Raw genomic sequence first — 15662 nt, 5'->3', positions numbered from 1 at the left:
CACCGAGGAAAAGTGAGTCTAGAAACGTAAAATTAGGAAGAGAAAGAGAAAAGAAGAAACCATTTCAAGAAACAAAATACAGTTGGGGAGCCTGGGTGGCTCAGTTGGTTAAGCAACTGCCTTCGGCTCAGGTCATGATCCTGGAGTCCCAGAATCAAGTCCTGCTTCCTGCTCAGCAGGGAGTCTGCTTCTCCCTCTGACCGTCCCCCTTCTCATGCTCTCTCTCTCATTCTCTGTCTCTCAAATAAATAAATAGAATCTTTAAAAAAAAAAAAAGAAAAAAATAAGTCTTTCTTGCCTACGATCATGTCCTATCATTACAAATAAGAAGTGACAAAAACAGTATCATCATAATCAAATAATCCATCACATGGGAATGGATTGAGCAGGGAGCCCGATTCGGGGCTCGATCCCAGGACCCTGGGCAGAAGGCAGACGCTTCGCCTACGGAGGCACCCCGGCGCCCCTACCAAGAACTTTTCTACGCAGAAACCTTTTCCCTCCGCGCAGAACACACTTTCCAGAGTACAATTACACAGCCGGGCTAGGGGCATTTTAGGGCTTTCCAAAGCGTCTGGGTTGGGGTTGTACTGGCACCCATGGGAACGGGAGGTGCCCCGGCTGAGCTGAGTCCTGGAATGTCACACGAGGCGGCGGCGGACCCCTCTGAGAGCCTCCTCCCCGGGAGAGCACCCGGGCCACAGCCTAAACAGAAGGAGGGTGAAGGAGGAAGACCAAGCGGAGGGAGCATCTTTCGGCTCCAGGTCAAGAACCTTCCTCATCTGCTACCCGCCTGCGGAGCGTGAGCCTGGACCTCATTCCTCAGCTTCCGCGGGCCTGTCATTTGGAAGTGGCCCAGGCCCATTCTCGCCTCCCACGCTCGTGGGCAGCGGCTGTGACATTTGCTGGCAGGGCCCTTGTGCAACGGTTTGTCCCCCGCGGCCGGTCCCACCGCCCCAGGACTTTGGAGTGCCCCTTCGAGGCGTGGGTGGCTCTAGCGACTGGCTCCGGCGGGCCGGACCGCACCTGGCCGGTGCACAGCTGTCCCTCCAGCTCGGAGCCGGACCCCCAGCCAGTAGGTGCTGCCTGATTCCGGCGCACAGATGCGCGGACACTGCTGGCTAGGAGTCTGCTGGGGTTGTGAGCGCCTTTGAGTTATTGTTTGGAGCCGTTGGAAGGGACGTTTGGGCTGGCTCTCGGCCGAGGGTGGGGGTCTCCCGGAATGCCTTTCTCTTGCTTCTAGCCTGCCCACTGCAAACTCCCGCAGGAAGGTAGGTAGATCTGTCTGTCCGTCTGTCCGGCTGGCTGGCAGGCAATTGTAGTAATACGGACGCTCTGCCGGCCCTGAGCCTACACCGTGCGATCCGAGGCGCTCGGCAGGGGACGCGGGCAGCGGAGGGCGGGGAGGGCCGGGGCTGCTCTGGGGTGGGTCGGGGGCTGGGGCTCTGCCAGGACGCGCGGGGACGGGGCGGGGCGCCCGCGGGCTCCGGGAGGCCCCGCCCGGCCGCCTGCGCCGCCCGCCGGGGAGCGCGCCGCCTGGGGCTCGGCTGTCGGTGTCCTGCGCGCGACCTGGCGGACCCGCTGCGCACCCGGCTGCCTCGGCGCCCCGGACCCGGTAAGTCCAGGCTCCCGCCTCCCGGCTCCTCGGCCCGCGCGCCGGCGCCCCAGTCGGGCCACCCTGATGGGGGCCCCAGGGACCGGGTCTCAGCCCCCGGGGGCCGGAAGCGCCGCGACCCCCGCACCGGGAGGTAGATGGGACGGGATGGAGGACGCGGCCCAAGCCTCCTCTCCCTCTGCCCCCCTGCACCTAGACACGCACGCGTAGGAAACTGTCTCACCACCAAATAACAACCGCTTTTCCCCATTTTTATGAAGTCTCAGTCATTCTTGTAGAAAACTTGGGAACAATTTCAAAGCACCCACGGAAGACTAAAAACCGCCCACGATCCCAGTCCCCACTCGATTTCAAAGACCTCCCTCCAGCTCGGGTTATACTCGCAGGTACACCCAGCCTCAAAGGGTACTTCTTAATTTTTTGACCTGGAAGGTGCTTGGGCCATGGCATCTCCCTGGGGAAGAGGCGTGGGACGTGGAGAACATTGATGGTATCTGATCTTGACTGTAGTAACTGGGGAAAATGCAGAACTTCTGGAAGAAAGTTGACCTCGTAGCGGCCGTGTGTCTGTTCGGGATCTATCACCTGTTACAGTGTCCCCGCCTGGATTTTTTAAACCGCTGTATGTGAACTGTTTGTTTTGAGTCCACATTTAGGTTAAAAAGGAGCGTCTAGTTCCATTAAGGAAGGTTCTGGTCAGTAAGCACTGCTGTCAATTACGTTCCCGGTGGCGGGAAGCTTTGCTGTGATCGCACAGCTGTTTAAATTCCTATGTGGTGACTTGCCAGAAAGCACCTTGGCTCTGATCTATGGATTGCTAAGGAGGGGGCCAAAACCTGCTTCTGTGGTCCATTTCATATACTCATCAGACGTGAGCCAAGGACGGGTCTGAGGAAGGTGTTCTCCCTTTGAAGACTAACCCCAGGAGGTCTGGCTTTGGACAGATTCTGAGAAAGTGGATTGTTTTTGAAAATAAAGTACGCTGGGAAGACATCAGAGGGACTCAGTCTTGTCATCCTAAATCTCTGACGGTAGAGCTGGTGGTTCGGGGCTTTCTGGTAGTTGAGTGGGACATGTATTCATTCATGCATGCATGCCTGCGTCCTATGAATATTTATGGCGCTCCTAACATATGCCAGATACTCTTCTAGTCCTTGAGATACAGGCAGAAGAGCCCATGCAAACATCCCTGCCCTCCAAAGCTTGCGTTTTGGTGGAGAATACAAAGAGTAAGCAATGGACATAATAAGAAAACCACATTATATTAGCAGGTTTTAAGTACTATGGAAAAAAGAAAGGGAAAGCAGGGTACGGGTTATTAGGAGGGGAGGCGAAGGGATAAAAATTCAGCCATACTATCTACAATTACTGACTACCTTAAACCTCTTTAGGAATAAGTAGGTTGTGGATACCCATGTAACAATGTTAATGATATCAATTTTAATATATAACATAAATAATACTAATAAAATAAATGTAAATAATTCACATTTTATTATATAAAAACATACTATATTGAAAAAGGTTTTCACTTGGCTACCCACCAATTTCTTTCATGAGCGTATTATACTTTCTTGGTTATCCGCACCGACAATCACGTTGTAGTTGTGTTGACTCTAATACTTTGCATCCCTGTTTATTTCAGCAATCACTCATGGGATGATTCTGGGTGCTGGAGTGGGGACAAGGTGAGCATATTAGTTTCTGACCTTCCTGAGCTTCTGGAAGGAAACGCCCAGACAAGTCTACACATTACTGAGATACAATTTAGAATATGAGTGGTATAGACAAGGCGCCATGTGATCAAAGGGGGGGGGGTGGAGAGGGGCATTCTCACCCAGATCAGCATAGGACCAGGCATTGGAGGACCAGTGGAATTTTGACAAGCAAACATGGGGGTCATGACTCTCTCGAAGAGAGAGCTGCAAAATTTAGAGATCGCAAAGTTGTGGGTTTGTTCCACGCTTCACAGAACCCTGTGGTATAGTTGGGGGAGATTCCATTATGCCCAGTGTTTGGATAAGAAAACCGAGGCTTCTCAATTTTATTTAATTTGCTGAAGGTGATAATCCATCTACCCTCCTGTGTGGCTTCAGATGCCCTCCAGAGTCTGGGAATCCTTCGGTCCATTCTCCCCGCCAAAATGTTCGTCCCTTTCCCCATATTGAGTTTGGCTGGGTCCCTCTCACCAGCTCACTGGTTCACGTTCCCATCCTTCACAACCCAGAAGGGTCTGGGGGGGTCCCTGTTGGCTTTTTTTTCTGCTTGGAGGTAAGTATGTCTCCAGAATTTGTTGAGATCAAGATGAGAATAATTGACAGTTGCTTCCAGGGAAAATATGCCTGCAGAATTCTTGACTCGATAAGATCATATTCACGAAAATTAGGCTAATCCATAATTGGTTTTACCCTAATTCTTCTTCCTGAAGCAAGTAAAACCTAATGATGATTTCAAGACTGGATGCTCGTTGAGGAAATGCTTAAGGAATGCTGTTAAGATGGTAGGAACGTTATGCCTGTTTACCAAGATAAGTAAACTGAGGCCCGGGGGAGCCCTGTGTTTTATCTAGGCCCGAGCCAGGCCTGGAACTCAGATCTCTGAGCTCTGAATTGGACACTCCCCCTCCTCTCCTCCTCCTCACCTCCCCCCGCAACCCCCCAGCATCTAACCCTCGCAGCAGAAGTTTGGATGGAGTCAGCCCACAAAAGCCTTGGTTGCTCAGTAAATGCTTAAGAAAGAAGGAAAGGTGGCAGGGCCAGGAAATCTGTTCTAAAAGCTTCCAGGCCGTTATCAGTGCTGACAGGCCACGCAGCCAGAACATGTGGGAGAAATGCAAAAGGGGTGGTGTATGCCAGAACAGTGTGACATCACTCACTGCCCCCTTCTCGTCTGGGTGCAGCTGAGGGCCTTCCAGAATCCCAGGGTGCTGGAGACCCAGTTGGTATACATTCGCAGCTGTGAGCTTTGAAGAAAAAAGACAATTGTACTAACCTTGACTGGGGACAATTCTGCACGAGGAGTCTCAAATCCCCTCCAAAGTAGACACTTCTAGAAGCCCCCTCTTTCCAGGCCCAATAAGGCCAGTTTGAGAATGTTCAGCATGGGCTGGGCATGAAACTGGTTGTGTTTAGAGTTGGACCTCCCTAGTTCCTGCCAATTCTCCCTCCCCCAGCCCCCCTGTCACTGTGCAAGCTACAAAAAGTGGTGGCTCTCCCCGGTGGGGAGGCGGGATCTTCTGATGGCATCTTTGGGTCCCAAGCCAGTCCTCATTTGGATAGACCTGGTTTTACCTGATATAAATGGCCAGGTCCTCCGTTCCTTTGACCTTAAATATAGAATCTGTCTCCTTTCTGCAAGGTCCTGAGAACTTCTTTTTCTGTACTAATAAAATGTGAGTTCATGGTACAAGATTAAATTTTAGATGTATTTTTGATAAGAGACATGACCTTGGGCAGGTCAGCTCAACTCTTCGGAGCCCAGTTTCCTGTAAGTGAAGATTGCTGGCTGCGATGCTCTTCAAATCCGTGTGAGTCCAGGGGTCTGAAACAGTCGCCAGTGGGCAGTGCGTTGGTTTTCTAATGGAAGTGAACATAGAGAATGGGACATCAACCCCCAGCTGACATGCAGATTGAGTTCCTTTACACCATGCTGACTATTAAGAGAGCATTGCCAAACTCATTTTGAGACTCATTACACAGAACACCGCGTGACCCAGCAGGCAGCCCTTGGGGGCACAGAGGGCATTTCACAAAAGCAATACAATAAATTCAGTGTAAAGTAAGGAGATTGTTTTTCTTTAAAAATTCAGAGTCGTTACTTGAAAGGCAGTTAATGAACTTGACTTTTCGGGTCTGGCGGGAGGCTCCGGCAGCCTCCACATCATTAAGGTGCCAGTGTGAGTTAGGCGGGAGGCAGCTGGGCTTATAGTGAAGATTTGAGAATTTCTCTCTGCATCTCCTCTTCAGATTATAGCAGGGACGTATAAGACCAAACAAGAAAATCTAAAAAACAAATGAGATTTGAAAACTATTTTATGAAACCATTTCTCTTCTGATCAAATTCTCCCTGGCAGCTTGCAGCATGAAAGATTGATCAGTTTCCTAACGTTCCATAGCCCAGCGGGTCTCAAGCTTGGCTACAAATCCGGATCACCCAGGAAGCTTTATGCCAGAAAGGAACCCAGAGCCAGGACATCACAGTCTTTGGAGGGAGGGGATCCGACCATCAGTACTTTTTTAAAGCTCTCTAGGTGATTCTGATAGGTCACCAAGTGGGGGTCCCGGACCAGCAGCACAAGTGGGGGTCCCCAGACCAGCAGCATCAGCAGCACCTGTGAATTTGTTGGAAATGCAAATTCTCAGGCCCCACACCAACCATTCTAGATCAGAAACTCTGGGAGTGGAGACCAGCACTCTGCATTTTTAGAAGGTGTCTCTAAAGCATGCCAGTGGCGTCTGGGTGGCACAGTCGGGTAAGCAACAGACTCTTGGTTCCGGCTCAGGTCCTGATCTCAGAGTCCGGAGATCGAGCCCTGCGTCAGGCTCTGCACTCAGCTCAGAGTCTGCTTAAGACTCTCTCTCCCTCTCCCTCTGCCCCTTCTCCACCACCAAAATAAATAAATAAATCTTTTTAAAAAAGACATTTAAAGCATGCCAAAATTTGAGCACCACTACCTTAAAGCAAGGCCGAGGATTGTTGGCCTGGCAGGTTTTCAGAGCAGATGTTTCTGGTTGCTTCCTCTGGCCATAGAGAAGTCTGCCTGATTTTAAGTAACAAGTCTTCTCTGTGATCCCACCCGTATGAATTAGTTGCAGAAGTTACTGTTAAATTAACTTGCTGTGTGGAGCTATTGGTTTTAAACCAATTAACCTTTGGAGGTTGTCTACCATACTTCTATTTTTCTAAGATTTTATTTATTTATTTTAGAGAGAGTGAGAAGGAGAGAGAGCACAAGCAGGGCAAGCAGCAGAGGGAGAAGCAGACTCCCCCTGAGCAGGGGGCCAGACTCAGGGCTCAATCCCAGGACCCTGAGACCATGACCTGAGCCAAAGGCAGATGCTTAACAACTGAGCCACCCGGGCGCCCCGGTTGTGAACCATAATTCCAGTCTCACGTGAAGCGATAAGAACCCTCTAACAGTAATTGCTGGCAGGATTCCTTGCTTGTGATCATTCTGCATTTTTAGAAAAAAATTACATTATCAGCTCAAGGGCTACGTATTTTCTGGGGGCAGGACCCTATGCATTCATAAGTGGTTTGAAGTCGTTTAAAAAGAAAATGTCCAGGGGCGCCTGGGTGGCTCAGTCATTAAGCGTCTGCCTTCAGCTCAGGTCATGATCCCAGGGTCCTGGGATCGAGCCCCGCATCGGGCTCCCTGCTCTGCGGGAAGCCTGCTTCTCCCTCTCACACTCCCCTTGCTTGTGTACCCTCTCTCGCTGTCTCTCTCTGTCAAATAAATAAAATCCTGAAAAAAAAATAAAAAGAAAAAGAAAATATCGGGCATTGTGTTTGTAAAGCTCAGATGCCCACAATTTCCAGCAGACTAGCAGCTCTGGGTCTAAGCTTCACAAACAAACAAACAAACAAACAAACAAACAAACAAACAAACAAATGTTACCAAACAATTTCTACCTACTGCCGTGGTTAGACTGGGGCAAAATGCTGGTTTTGTGGAAGAATCACTACCTGGGAGTCTCTTGAGCCAGTACAACTTAACCCGTTCTGGAAGATCTCAGGGCACAGACTCAGAAGCCCCAGAGTTTCAGGAAAACCCATAAACACATTTGTTTCTTATTCTTGAGCAGTTTCTCCACAAGGTAAAGAGAGCCACAGTGGTCAGCCACGGAAGAGCCAGACCTAAAATCCCAAACCTCCAAATTCCTGGGCTGGGCTGGTTCCTTTCTTTTTCTCTCTCTCTTTCTTTTCTTTCTTTCTTTCTTTCTTTCTTTCTTTCTTTCTTTCTCTTCCTCCTTTCCTTCCCTCCCACTCTCCCTCTTTTTCTTTCTTTCTTTTCTTTCTTTCTCTTTCTTTCTTTCTTTCTTTCTTTCTTTCTTTCTTTCATTTATTCATTGAGAGAGAGCGTGCACACAAACAGAGGGAGGGGCAGAGAGAGAACACAGGGCTCAATCCCACGACCCTGAGATCATGACACGAGCCAAAACCAAGAGTCAGAGGCTTAATCGACTGAGCCACCCAGGTGCCCCCAGGCTATTTTTTAATGAGCTGGAAAAACCAATCCATTCACACTCGGGACCCCATGTGTGCACCACTATGTGTCATATGTTATGTCGGCTCCTCTGCACGCTGGTCAGTGATCCAACAGTGGCAGATGTCAGTGCTGTTTCTCCGTGTTCCCAAAGGGAAAGAGACTGAGCCATCTAAGGAACCTGACCAGAGTCGTCTAGCTGGAAAGCAGCAAAGCCAGAATCCAAACCTGGAGTGCACGTATAATTCCAATGTCCGATCTCTTCTCCTCCTCCACGCTTGCTCCCTGCGCCTGTGGCTCCCAGAGGGGGGCAGTGGGGGCCCCTGTTAATTAGATACTAGGGTTATGAAGAGTCAGGCATTACACCATCAAGAGGTATAAGAAGTTCACGGACAGCTCCCGAGCTGCCGTGTGCCAGGCGCCAGGCTGGGGAAGCTGCGGGGGCAGGGTGGGGGGCAGGGATGACAACCGTAGTGAAGTCAGTGGGGAGCACAGCGGCCTTCAGGGGCATGCAGGCTGGTGCTTAGCAAGGCCCACGCATCAGAGAAGGCTGAGCTGGATTAAAAAACACGAGTAGGTACCACTTCATGGCTCGGTGGGCCAAGAAGGAGGGGCTGCCTCTGCTGGAGATGTGGGAAGAGGTGGTGATGTGTACAGAGCTCGGCAAGCATGGGGTCTGGGCAAGTGACAGTAGTCGAGCAAGAGAGGGAGGCAGGGGGCCCTCGCATTTAGGCCCCATATCTGTGCTGAAGACAGGGTGTTTCACCCCAAAGGTAGGGAGGAACGTGGGAGGGCCTTTGAGCTGGGGAGTGATCTGATGGGATTTGCTGTGGGGACCACAGGTTTTGGGGTGGGTACAGAGCTCACTGAGGCACGGCGCAGGAAGGGTGGGAGCTGAGGTGGAGGGGCCTGGGGATGGCTGAAGGTAAATGAATCCTTGGCAGGTCATGGGGCACGCAGCTCTGGTGCTCAGAAGGGTACCTGGGGTCATGGCCATGTGGGTGAACCTGAAGGGGCAGGTGCAACCACAGAGGGAGAGGGCAGAGTGAGAAGAAAGGAGGGCCAGTGAAGGAATTCTGGGGTGCACCAACATCCCAGGGACAGATAGAGGGAGAGGGGCCTAGGGCAGGTGCCAAGCATCTTCCCCTAGGGCTGGGTTTAGAATTTTCAAAATTAAGCCAATTCTAAGAAGTATCTCTAGATTGACATTTGTCCCAGCAAGACAGTGTGTGATGTCACAGCCCCCATCCTAGCTGGGAGAGGCTGAGCCCCCGATTCCCCCCCACCACCATGTACATTGAATTTCTCTTGCTATGAGGTTTCTGGCCAGAAACTATGGTCCCAAACCATCACCCTTAGTTTCAACAGCCACCCCAAGGTGCCTCGAATGTATGTTACACACACCTGCTTTGAACGCCCTGAGAAATGAGTGAGGCCTGGGAGTCTGGTCAGCCCTCGGTAGCCCCTTGTGGGTCGAGTTTCAAGCGTGGCCTCATGAAGTTGGCTCTGGATAGTTTGTCTCCCAGCAGGACTGGGGCGGGGGGGGGGGGGGGGACGGGAAGCCAGCATTTTCTCAAAGATACAAACAAAACCTGTTGAGCTTATCAGTGACCATGAGGTGGGGTGTCAGGACTCATGAACCCCCTGACAGAATTCCAGAGTTTCTTAGAAACAGCGCTCACAATTCCGAGGCCTAGTCTCTGTGTTTTTAGGGACAGTGACATCCAGATTGAAATGATAGGGAAATTGTCCCTTTCTACATGGCCCTTGCTAGCCATTCAGCAGAGGACGCGGGCAGGGAGGGGACAAACACAGCACAAGCTGGAACACTGACCCATAAAGCCGCGGTGGAGAGAGGAAACAGAAAGAGAGGCAGATACGTAACCCAGCACCGCTTGGCGTCCTAGCTCGGGCCGCCATAACAAAATCCCACAGGCTGGGGCTTACACGACAGATGTCTATTTTCTCACGGTTTTGAAGCTGTAAGTCCAAGATCAAGGTTCTGGAAGGTTTGGTTCCTGGCGAGAGCTCTCTTCCTGGCTTGCAGGTGGCTGCCTTCTCATAGTGTCCTTGTGTAGGAGAGATTTCTCTCTCTTATTATATGGTCTCAGCAGGTTAGGGCCCTACCCGTACAGCCTCCTGTAACTTTAATTACCTCCTGAAGACCCTCTCTCCAGGCGCAGTCCGTTGGGGGTCAGGGCTTGCACAGGTGAACTGGGGGGACAAAATTCGGTCCATAGCACATAAACTAAAACACACACACACACACACACACACACACACATACCCCAGTGTGTATATGAAAGGAACTCATTCTGGGGGTCGCCTGTGGAGGTAGGCGATGGGAGTGGTGAGTGGAAATAAGAGGGAATCGGGGCGCCTGGGTGGCTCCGTCGGTTAAGCGTCTGCATTTGGCTCAGGTCATGATCCCAGGGTCCTGGGATCGGGGCCTATGTCACGCTCTCTTCTCAATGGGGAGTCTGCTTCTCTCTCTCCCTCTGCTGCTCCCCCTGTTTGTGCTCTCGCTCTGTCAAATAAATAAAACAAGAAAGAAAGAAAGAAAGAAAGAAAGAAAGAAAGAAAGAGAGAGAGAGAAAGAAAGAAAGAAAGAAAAAGAAAGAAAGAAAGAAAAGGAAAGAAAGAAAAGGAAAGAAAGAGGGAATCAGTCGATTCATTGATCAGTCAAGAGAGGCGCTGTGCGGAGTCAAGGTGCGCGTGGCAGGAACTCGGGTGGACTTCCGGGCGCCCCTCCCCCCTGAGATTTCACAAAATGTGCGTGTGTGTGGGTCTGGGCCAGGACACACTTTCCGATTTCAGATCGCACTTCTCTTTCAGAAAGTTTTCTCGGCAAGTTCGAGCTCCAGCGGCGGAAGCTTGAAGCCCAGGATGGTTCTGTCCAACACGACGGCGCTGACGCCCTTTCTGACGGCGCTGTGGCAGGGGACGGTCGCACAGGGCGGCAACTCGACGGGCCTGGCCCGCAGGGCGCCCGGCGGCAACGACGGCCAGCTGGCGGCGCTCTACATCCTCATGGTGCTGGGCTTCTTCGGCTTCTTCACCCTGGGCATCATGCTGAGCTACATCCGCTCCAAGAAGCTCGAGCACTCCCATGACCCGTTCAACGTGTACATCGAGTCCGACTCCTGGCAGGAGAAGGACAAGGCGTACTTCCAGGCACGGGTTCTGGAGAGCTACAAGGCGTGTTACGTCATTGAAAACCAGCTGGCCGTAGAGCGGCCCCACACACACCTTCCCGAGATAAAACCTCTGTCATGACCCCACCGCGGGTGTTAAAACTGGACGAGTCCTACTTGGAGATCTGATTTTTCTCATCACGTGCCTTTCGTATTCTTTAGGGTAGGGATGTAATTGGGGTTCTTTGCAATCGTAAGGGGTGAGGGGTGGCTTCATAATCCTTATTTCTCCACAATCACATTCTTTCTCTGATGACCTCCAGATGTCCCCCAGTATCTGTCCCTTTCTCGTTGATTTTAGCAGCAGCTCTGAGATCACGGCCTCAGAGCATAAGAGTGCTATTTCCCAGACTCCCTTGCAGCTAGCAGGTCATGTAATGTCGCTCTGACCAGTAGAAGTGGGAGAAGGAGAGGGTGTGTCCTCCACTCCCCTTCATCCCCCCCTTCCCAGTGGCTGGGACAGGGACACGGTAGTGAGCCAGCTTTGACTCTGGAAGAGGACAGCAGCCTCACAGATGGCGGAAAAGAGAGACGCGGGGCAATGTCTTGGGGCGGGACCTCTCTGCCTTCCTGCTCACCACCAGCTCAGGCATCGTGGGAAGGAAACTAACTCTGACCTTCCTTGGGCCCCTGTTATTTTGGTTCCTGTCAAAATAACAGAGTCAGTAACCTAACTAATATCCTATTTTATGGGACTGAGACCAGAGGCACAATATTCCCAGATTTGTCAAGCATGCACCCTGCCCTTGTCACAGGACAATACCACTCTGCCCTTGTCACTAATGCCCACGCTGCGGTGGCTCTGGCCTCCTTTTCCTCCCTGCCTCCTTCCCCTCACCTCCATCCACCCATCACACCCCCCCAAACACAGACCTACTCACACCCACATGCACACACACTCACAGATACACACATGTGCACACAGAGAAACACACACAGACACTTCCTACTCACACATGTCAATCTCAAAATAACTCACTTCCTACAGGACTGAGATGCCAGAGAAAAACTTTCCACTTTAGAATGTGTACCAAGGGGAGGGGGGTGCACCTGCCACCCCAGAACCCAGGAGAGGGAATGGGTCTGGGTAAGTGGCAATGCATGGGGTCAAGGGGACAGGGCATGTTGAGACGATGTACCCATCATGGTTGAACTGGGGTCCCCCCAAAAGACATGGTCAAGTCCTAACCCTGGTACCTGTGAATGTGACCGTACTTAAGAGGGTCTTGGCAGATGTCATCAGGTGAAGATGTGGTCATTGGGGTGGGCCCACATCCAATATGACTGATGTTCTTATGGGATATGGGAAATCAGGTCATGGACACATGGGGAGAACCCTCATGAAGACAGACAGAGACTAGAGTCACCCATCTATGAGCCAAGGATGCCCAAGGACTGAATGCCACCACCAGACTGGGAGAGGTGTGGAGGGGCTCTCCCCTACAGGCTTCACAGGAACGTGGCCCTGCCACACCGTGATTTCAGACTTTTGGCTTCCAGAACTGCAAGACGAGGAGTTTGTAATGTTTTATTTGGGTTCTGTTAGGACAGCCACAGACAACGTGGGCAGTGTCCACCCCCCCACCCCCCACCGGAGATAGCAGCTTTCCTCTCCAGTCTTCTTCTCACCGGACAGAAGATTCTCCGGGAATCTTCCCTCACGGATAAGAGAGGGGGAAGAAATTAGGGTGGAGGCTTGTGGTGCTGGGGCCGTTGCTCGGAGCAGTAGAAGGAAACCCCCTTAGCGTTCCCTGACCTTCGAGAATCCCAGAGAACACGCGCCTTGGTTTCTGCCTGCTTCTCCAGGGGCCGAGTTAGCGCTCTGGGAAGTCCTGCATGCTTGCCCACTCCTGAAAAGGGTGGAATATTTAAGTAAAACATAATTGTTGGAAACCTGCGCGTAGTACGAATGAAAAGCAACACGTAGGCATCATCGGCCATCCTCAGTGGACAAATCGGGCCCCGTTCACGGCAGCCCTTGCTTCACGGCTAGACCGTGGTGCCTGCAGGAGAGCTTGGAGGCAGGGGTTAGGACATCTCTGGGGCAGAGCTCTGGCGTGGACGACTATAGTCCCTGAGATGAGTGCTTCTTTGGGTCAGAATTCTTTGACGATCTAATGAAAGCTACGATCCCCCGTACCTGAAAAATGCACATAGAAACATTTTGCCCAGCATCTCGGGGGCTCATGGGCCGCTGGAAACCCTCTCACACCTGCTTGCACCTCATGGACCCTGTGTGAGCTGCCTGCTTCCGACAGACACACATCGCCCACGGGGAAAGCAGGCGGGCCCGGAGAGCAGGTTTGGAGGGGGACCCGGAGCGCACGTGACCCAGGACATGAGTCAGAGTGGGCACAGCGGCTGGGACCCCGGACCCAGCAGCTGGTGCTTACCCCCACTGGGATTCCTGGGACTTTTAAGGCAGAGAGAGATCCCATGATCTGCAGTCCTCCCAGTCCTCAAGGGGCCAGGTATCCAGCACCCCCCCCCCGCACCCCTCAAAGTTTCGAGAAGCCACACATTTTCAGATGCCTGTGACCACACGTTAATATTTGGTTGAACAGGCACAGAGCACTCGGTGTGTCCGGGTGCTGTTCTGAGCTCTTTAGAAACAGAATCTCAACATTTTGTGTGTAATGTTTTATGTGTTCTCTGGATAGGACAACATGCCTGGGAGGAATTAAGTTCTTTTTAAAAATCAGAGTCTTTCATCATGATCTGTGGCGTATATTTTCTTCAAGCCATGATGACGCTTTTAGAAGTGGAGGTGGGCTCTTGGGAGGCTCTGGTGAGGCAGCCCCGGGGGCTCAGGAATAAGGAAATAAGATCGCTTCTGGGTAGTTAAACTCGGCTGTCAGTCCCCCGATGTCTACAGATAGAAAGCAAAGGGAGCAAAGGCAGCCATCTGGGAATACAGACGCGGTCTTAAGGGACCTGGGAGTTTTAAGAGAAGCTGGAAATGAAGATATTTATTTGAAGTCTCTTGATTTTTAAATGTTAGCACCTGATTCCATTAAAAAAATGTGTAAGCCAAACGAAAAATGACCTTGAGTTGAATTCTACTCAGAGACCACTGATTTACAGTCTCTGCTTTAAAGGGACAGAGGATCTGGTAGCAGCCCCAGGTCACACTTGATAGAGAGCAGCGGGGGGAGGGGTACGGGCCTCTGCCAGGCAGACTCACTGGCAGCACTCCGCAGAGTGTGGTTCCCTGGCCACTGAACACTCATCCCAGCCCCATGATGACCTCTACCCCAGGCTGTCTGCATTCATCAGACTCTCACATTCAGATGTCAGGCCCCGTCGTACTGTCACCCCGCAAGAGTACAACACAACCCCGATTCTTCTGCTCGGACTCTTGGGACGAGTTGTGAGGGTCCACCCTGGAGAGGCAGACCCACTCTGCGTGCAGACAAACCAGGCTTCGGAGCCTCTTATGAGACTGAGAGTTGAGCGTGGACCGCGGTGAATCAGCCAGATGAGGAACGTCATTTCCACCTCCGTGTCCGCAGGAGCCACCCGGCCTGGCTGGGCAAGTTAGCCTTAGAACTTCTCCGGTGTAAACAGGCCGTGTGCAATTCAGTGGACAGTTGCTCTTGAAGAGTTAGCTCCAAGAAGGCTAACTAGACGTCTGAGAGGTTCAAGGACACACCCAAGGTCATTGGTTGCTTAAAGGAAGAAGCCGGCAGGAATGCTGCTTCCCTGACTTAGGGCCCCAGCCCCCTGCTCTCCTCCAGCTGCTTCAACAGGTCAACGGCTCCCAGAATCCTTGAGGTGGGAAAGGTCATCGCCCTTAGCCACCACCAGAGCAAAGACTTAGTGAACACTGCAGGGCAGGATGGGGACTGATTTAGTGATTTTATTCTTTTTCATACACTAAGTCAACCTGAACATTTTTTATAGGATATCATTTAGTAACATCGGACAATTTACACTCAAAAAAGATCCTAATACCATCTCTGCTGTATACCCAGAGATCTGCTTAGAAAGACAGAGGCTAGTCCAGCATATTGGCCAAGCCACTAAAAAAGGTGGCGGGGCGGGGGGGGCGGGCACCTGGGTGGCTCAGTCGGTTAAGCACCTGCCTTTAGCTCAGTTCATAATCCCGGGGTCCTGGGCTCGAGCCCCGTGTCCAGCTCTGTGTTCAGCACGGAGTCTGCTTGTCCCTCGCCCTCCAGCTGTGCTCTCTCTCTCTCTCAAATAAATGAATAAAATCTTTAAAAAAAAATATGAGAATACAGTTTGAACTACGGCGTTTGCACTGGCTGTGAACCTCGACCTCCCCTCAGGATGCTGCCATAATCCAGCAGCAGTCTCAGCAAGAGTTAGAGATGAGCTGACAGGCAGAGAACATTGCTGTGCATTCTGTAACCTTTAAACTCCCAGGAAAGCCTGCACTGAGCACAACTGTTACGTAATGTGCGGCTCTCTGGACACTACAGCCTAGCTTAAATCCACACCAGCAGATGACGTCTCTGTGGGCACAAACGAGATGTAAACACTCAATCAGACTAAGAGAGATAACCGAAGGCTACGAGGACTTGCAGACTGAAGAAATGCACGGGAAGCTGTGAACGGATTGATAAGGGGGGGGGGCAAATTCTGTAAGTGAGCCAACTGCCTGGATACATAAAAATCTAAATACAAA

At 51.5% G+C, this 15662-nt stretch overlaps 1 protein-coding gene across 2 annotated transcripts; it reads left to right on the top strand.

The window, feature by feature from the left end:
* The first annotated feature begins 1550 nt into the window (after positions 1 to 1550).
* Positions 1551 to 14145, top strand: KCNE1 (potassium voltage-gated channel subfamily E regulatory subunit 1). Of its 2 annotated transcripts, XM_057306619.1 has the most exons (3): positions 1560 to 1615; positions 3261 to 3303; positions 10656 to 14145. In XM_057306619.1, exon 3 carries the CDS (start codon positions 10707 to 10709, stop codon positions 11094 to 11096), a length of 390 nt encoding a protein of 129 aa, XP_057162602.1. In that variant the 5' UTR covers positions 1560 to 1615; positions 3261 to 3303; positions 10656 to 10706; the 3' UTR covers positions 11097 to 14145. The 2 variants fall into 2 exon arrangements, with proteins under 2 accessions (XP_057162601.1, XP_057162602.1); XM_057306618.1 differs by lacking the exon at positions 3261 to 3303 and having other exon boundaries at positions 1551 to 1615.
* The last annotated feature ends 1517 nt before the right edge of the window (positions 14146 to 15662 follow it).

Source organism: Ursus arctos, unplaced genomic scaffold, assembly GCF_023065955.2.
Source record: "Ursus arctos isolate Adak ecotype North America unplaced genomic scaffold, UrsArc2.0 scaffold_4, whole genome shotgun sequence".
NCBI lineage: Eukaryota > Metazoa > Chordata > Mammalia > Carnivora > Ursidae > Ursus > Ursus arctos.
Note: the sequence above shows the minus strand (reverse complement) of the source record. Positions and strands in the feature narration are given on the sequence as shown.

Excerpts from the sequence above, each read along its gene's own strand:
- KCNE1 (XM_057306618.1), top strand. The coding sequence starts at position 10,707 with ATGGTTCTGTCCAACACGACGGCGCTGACGCCCTTTCTGACGGCGCTG.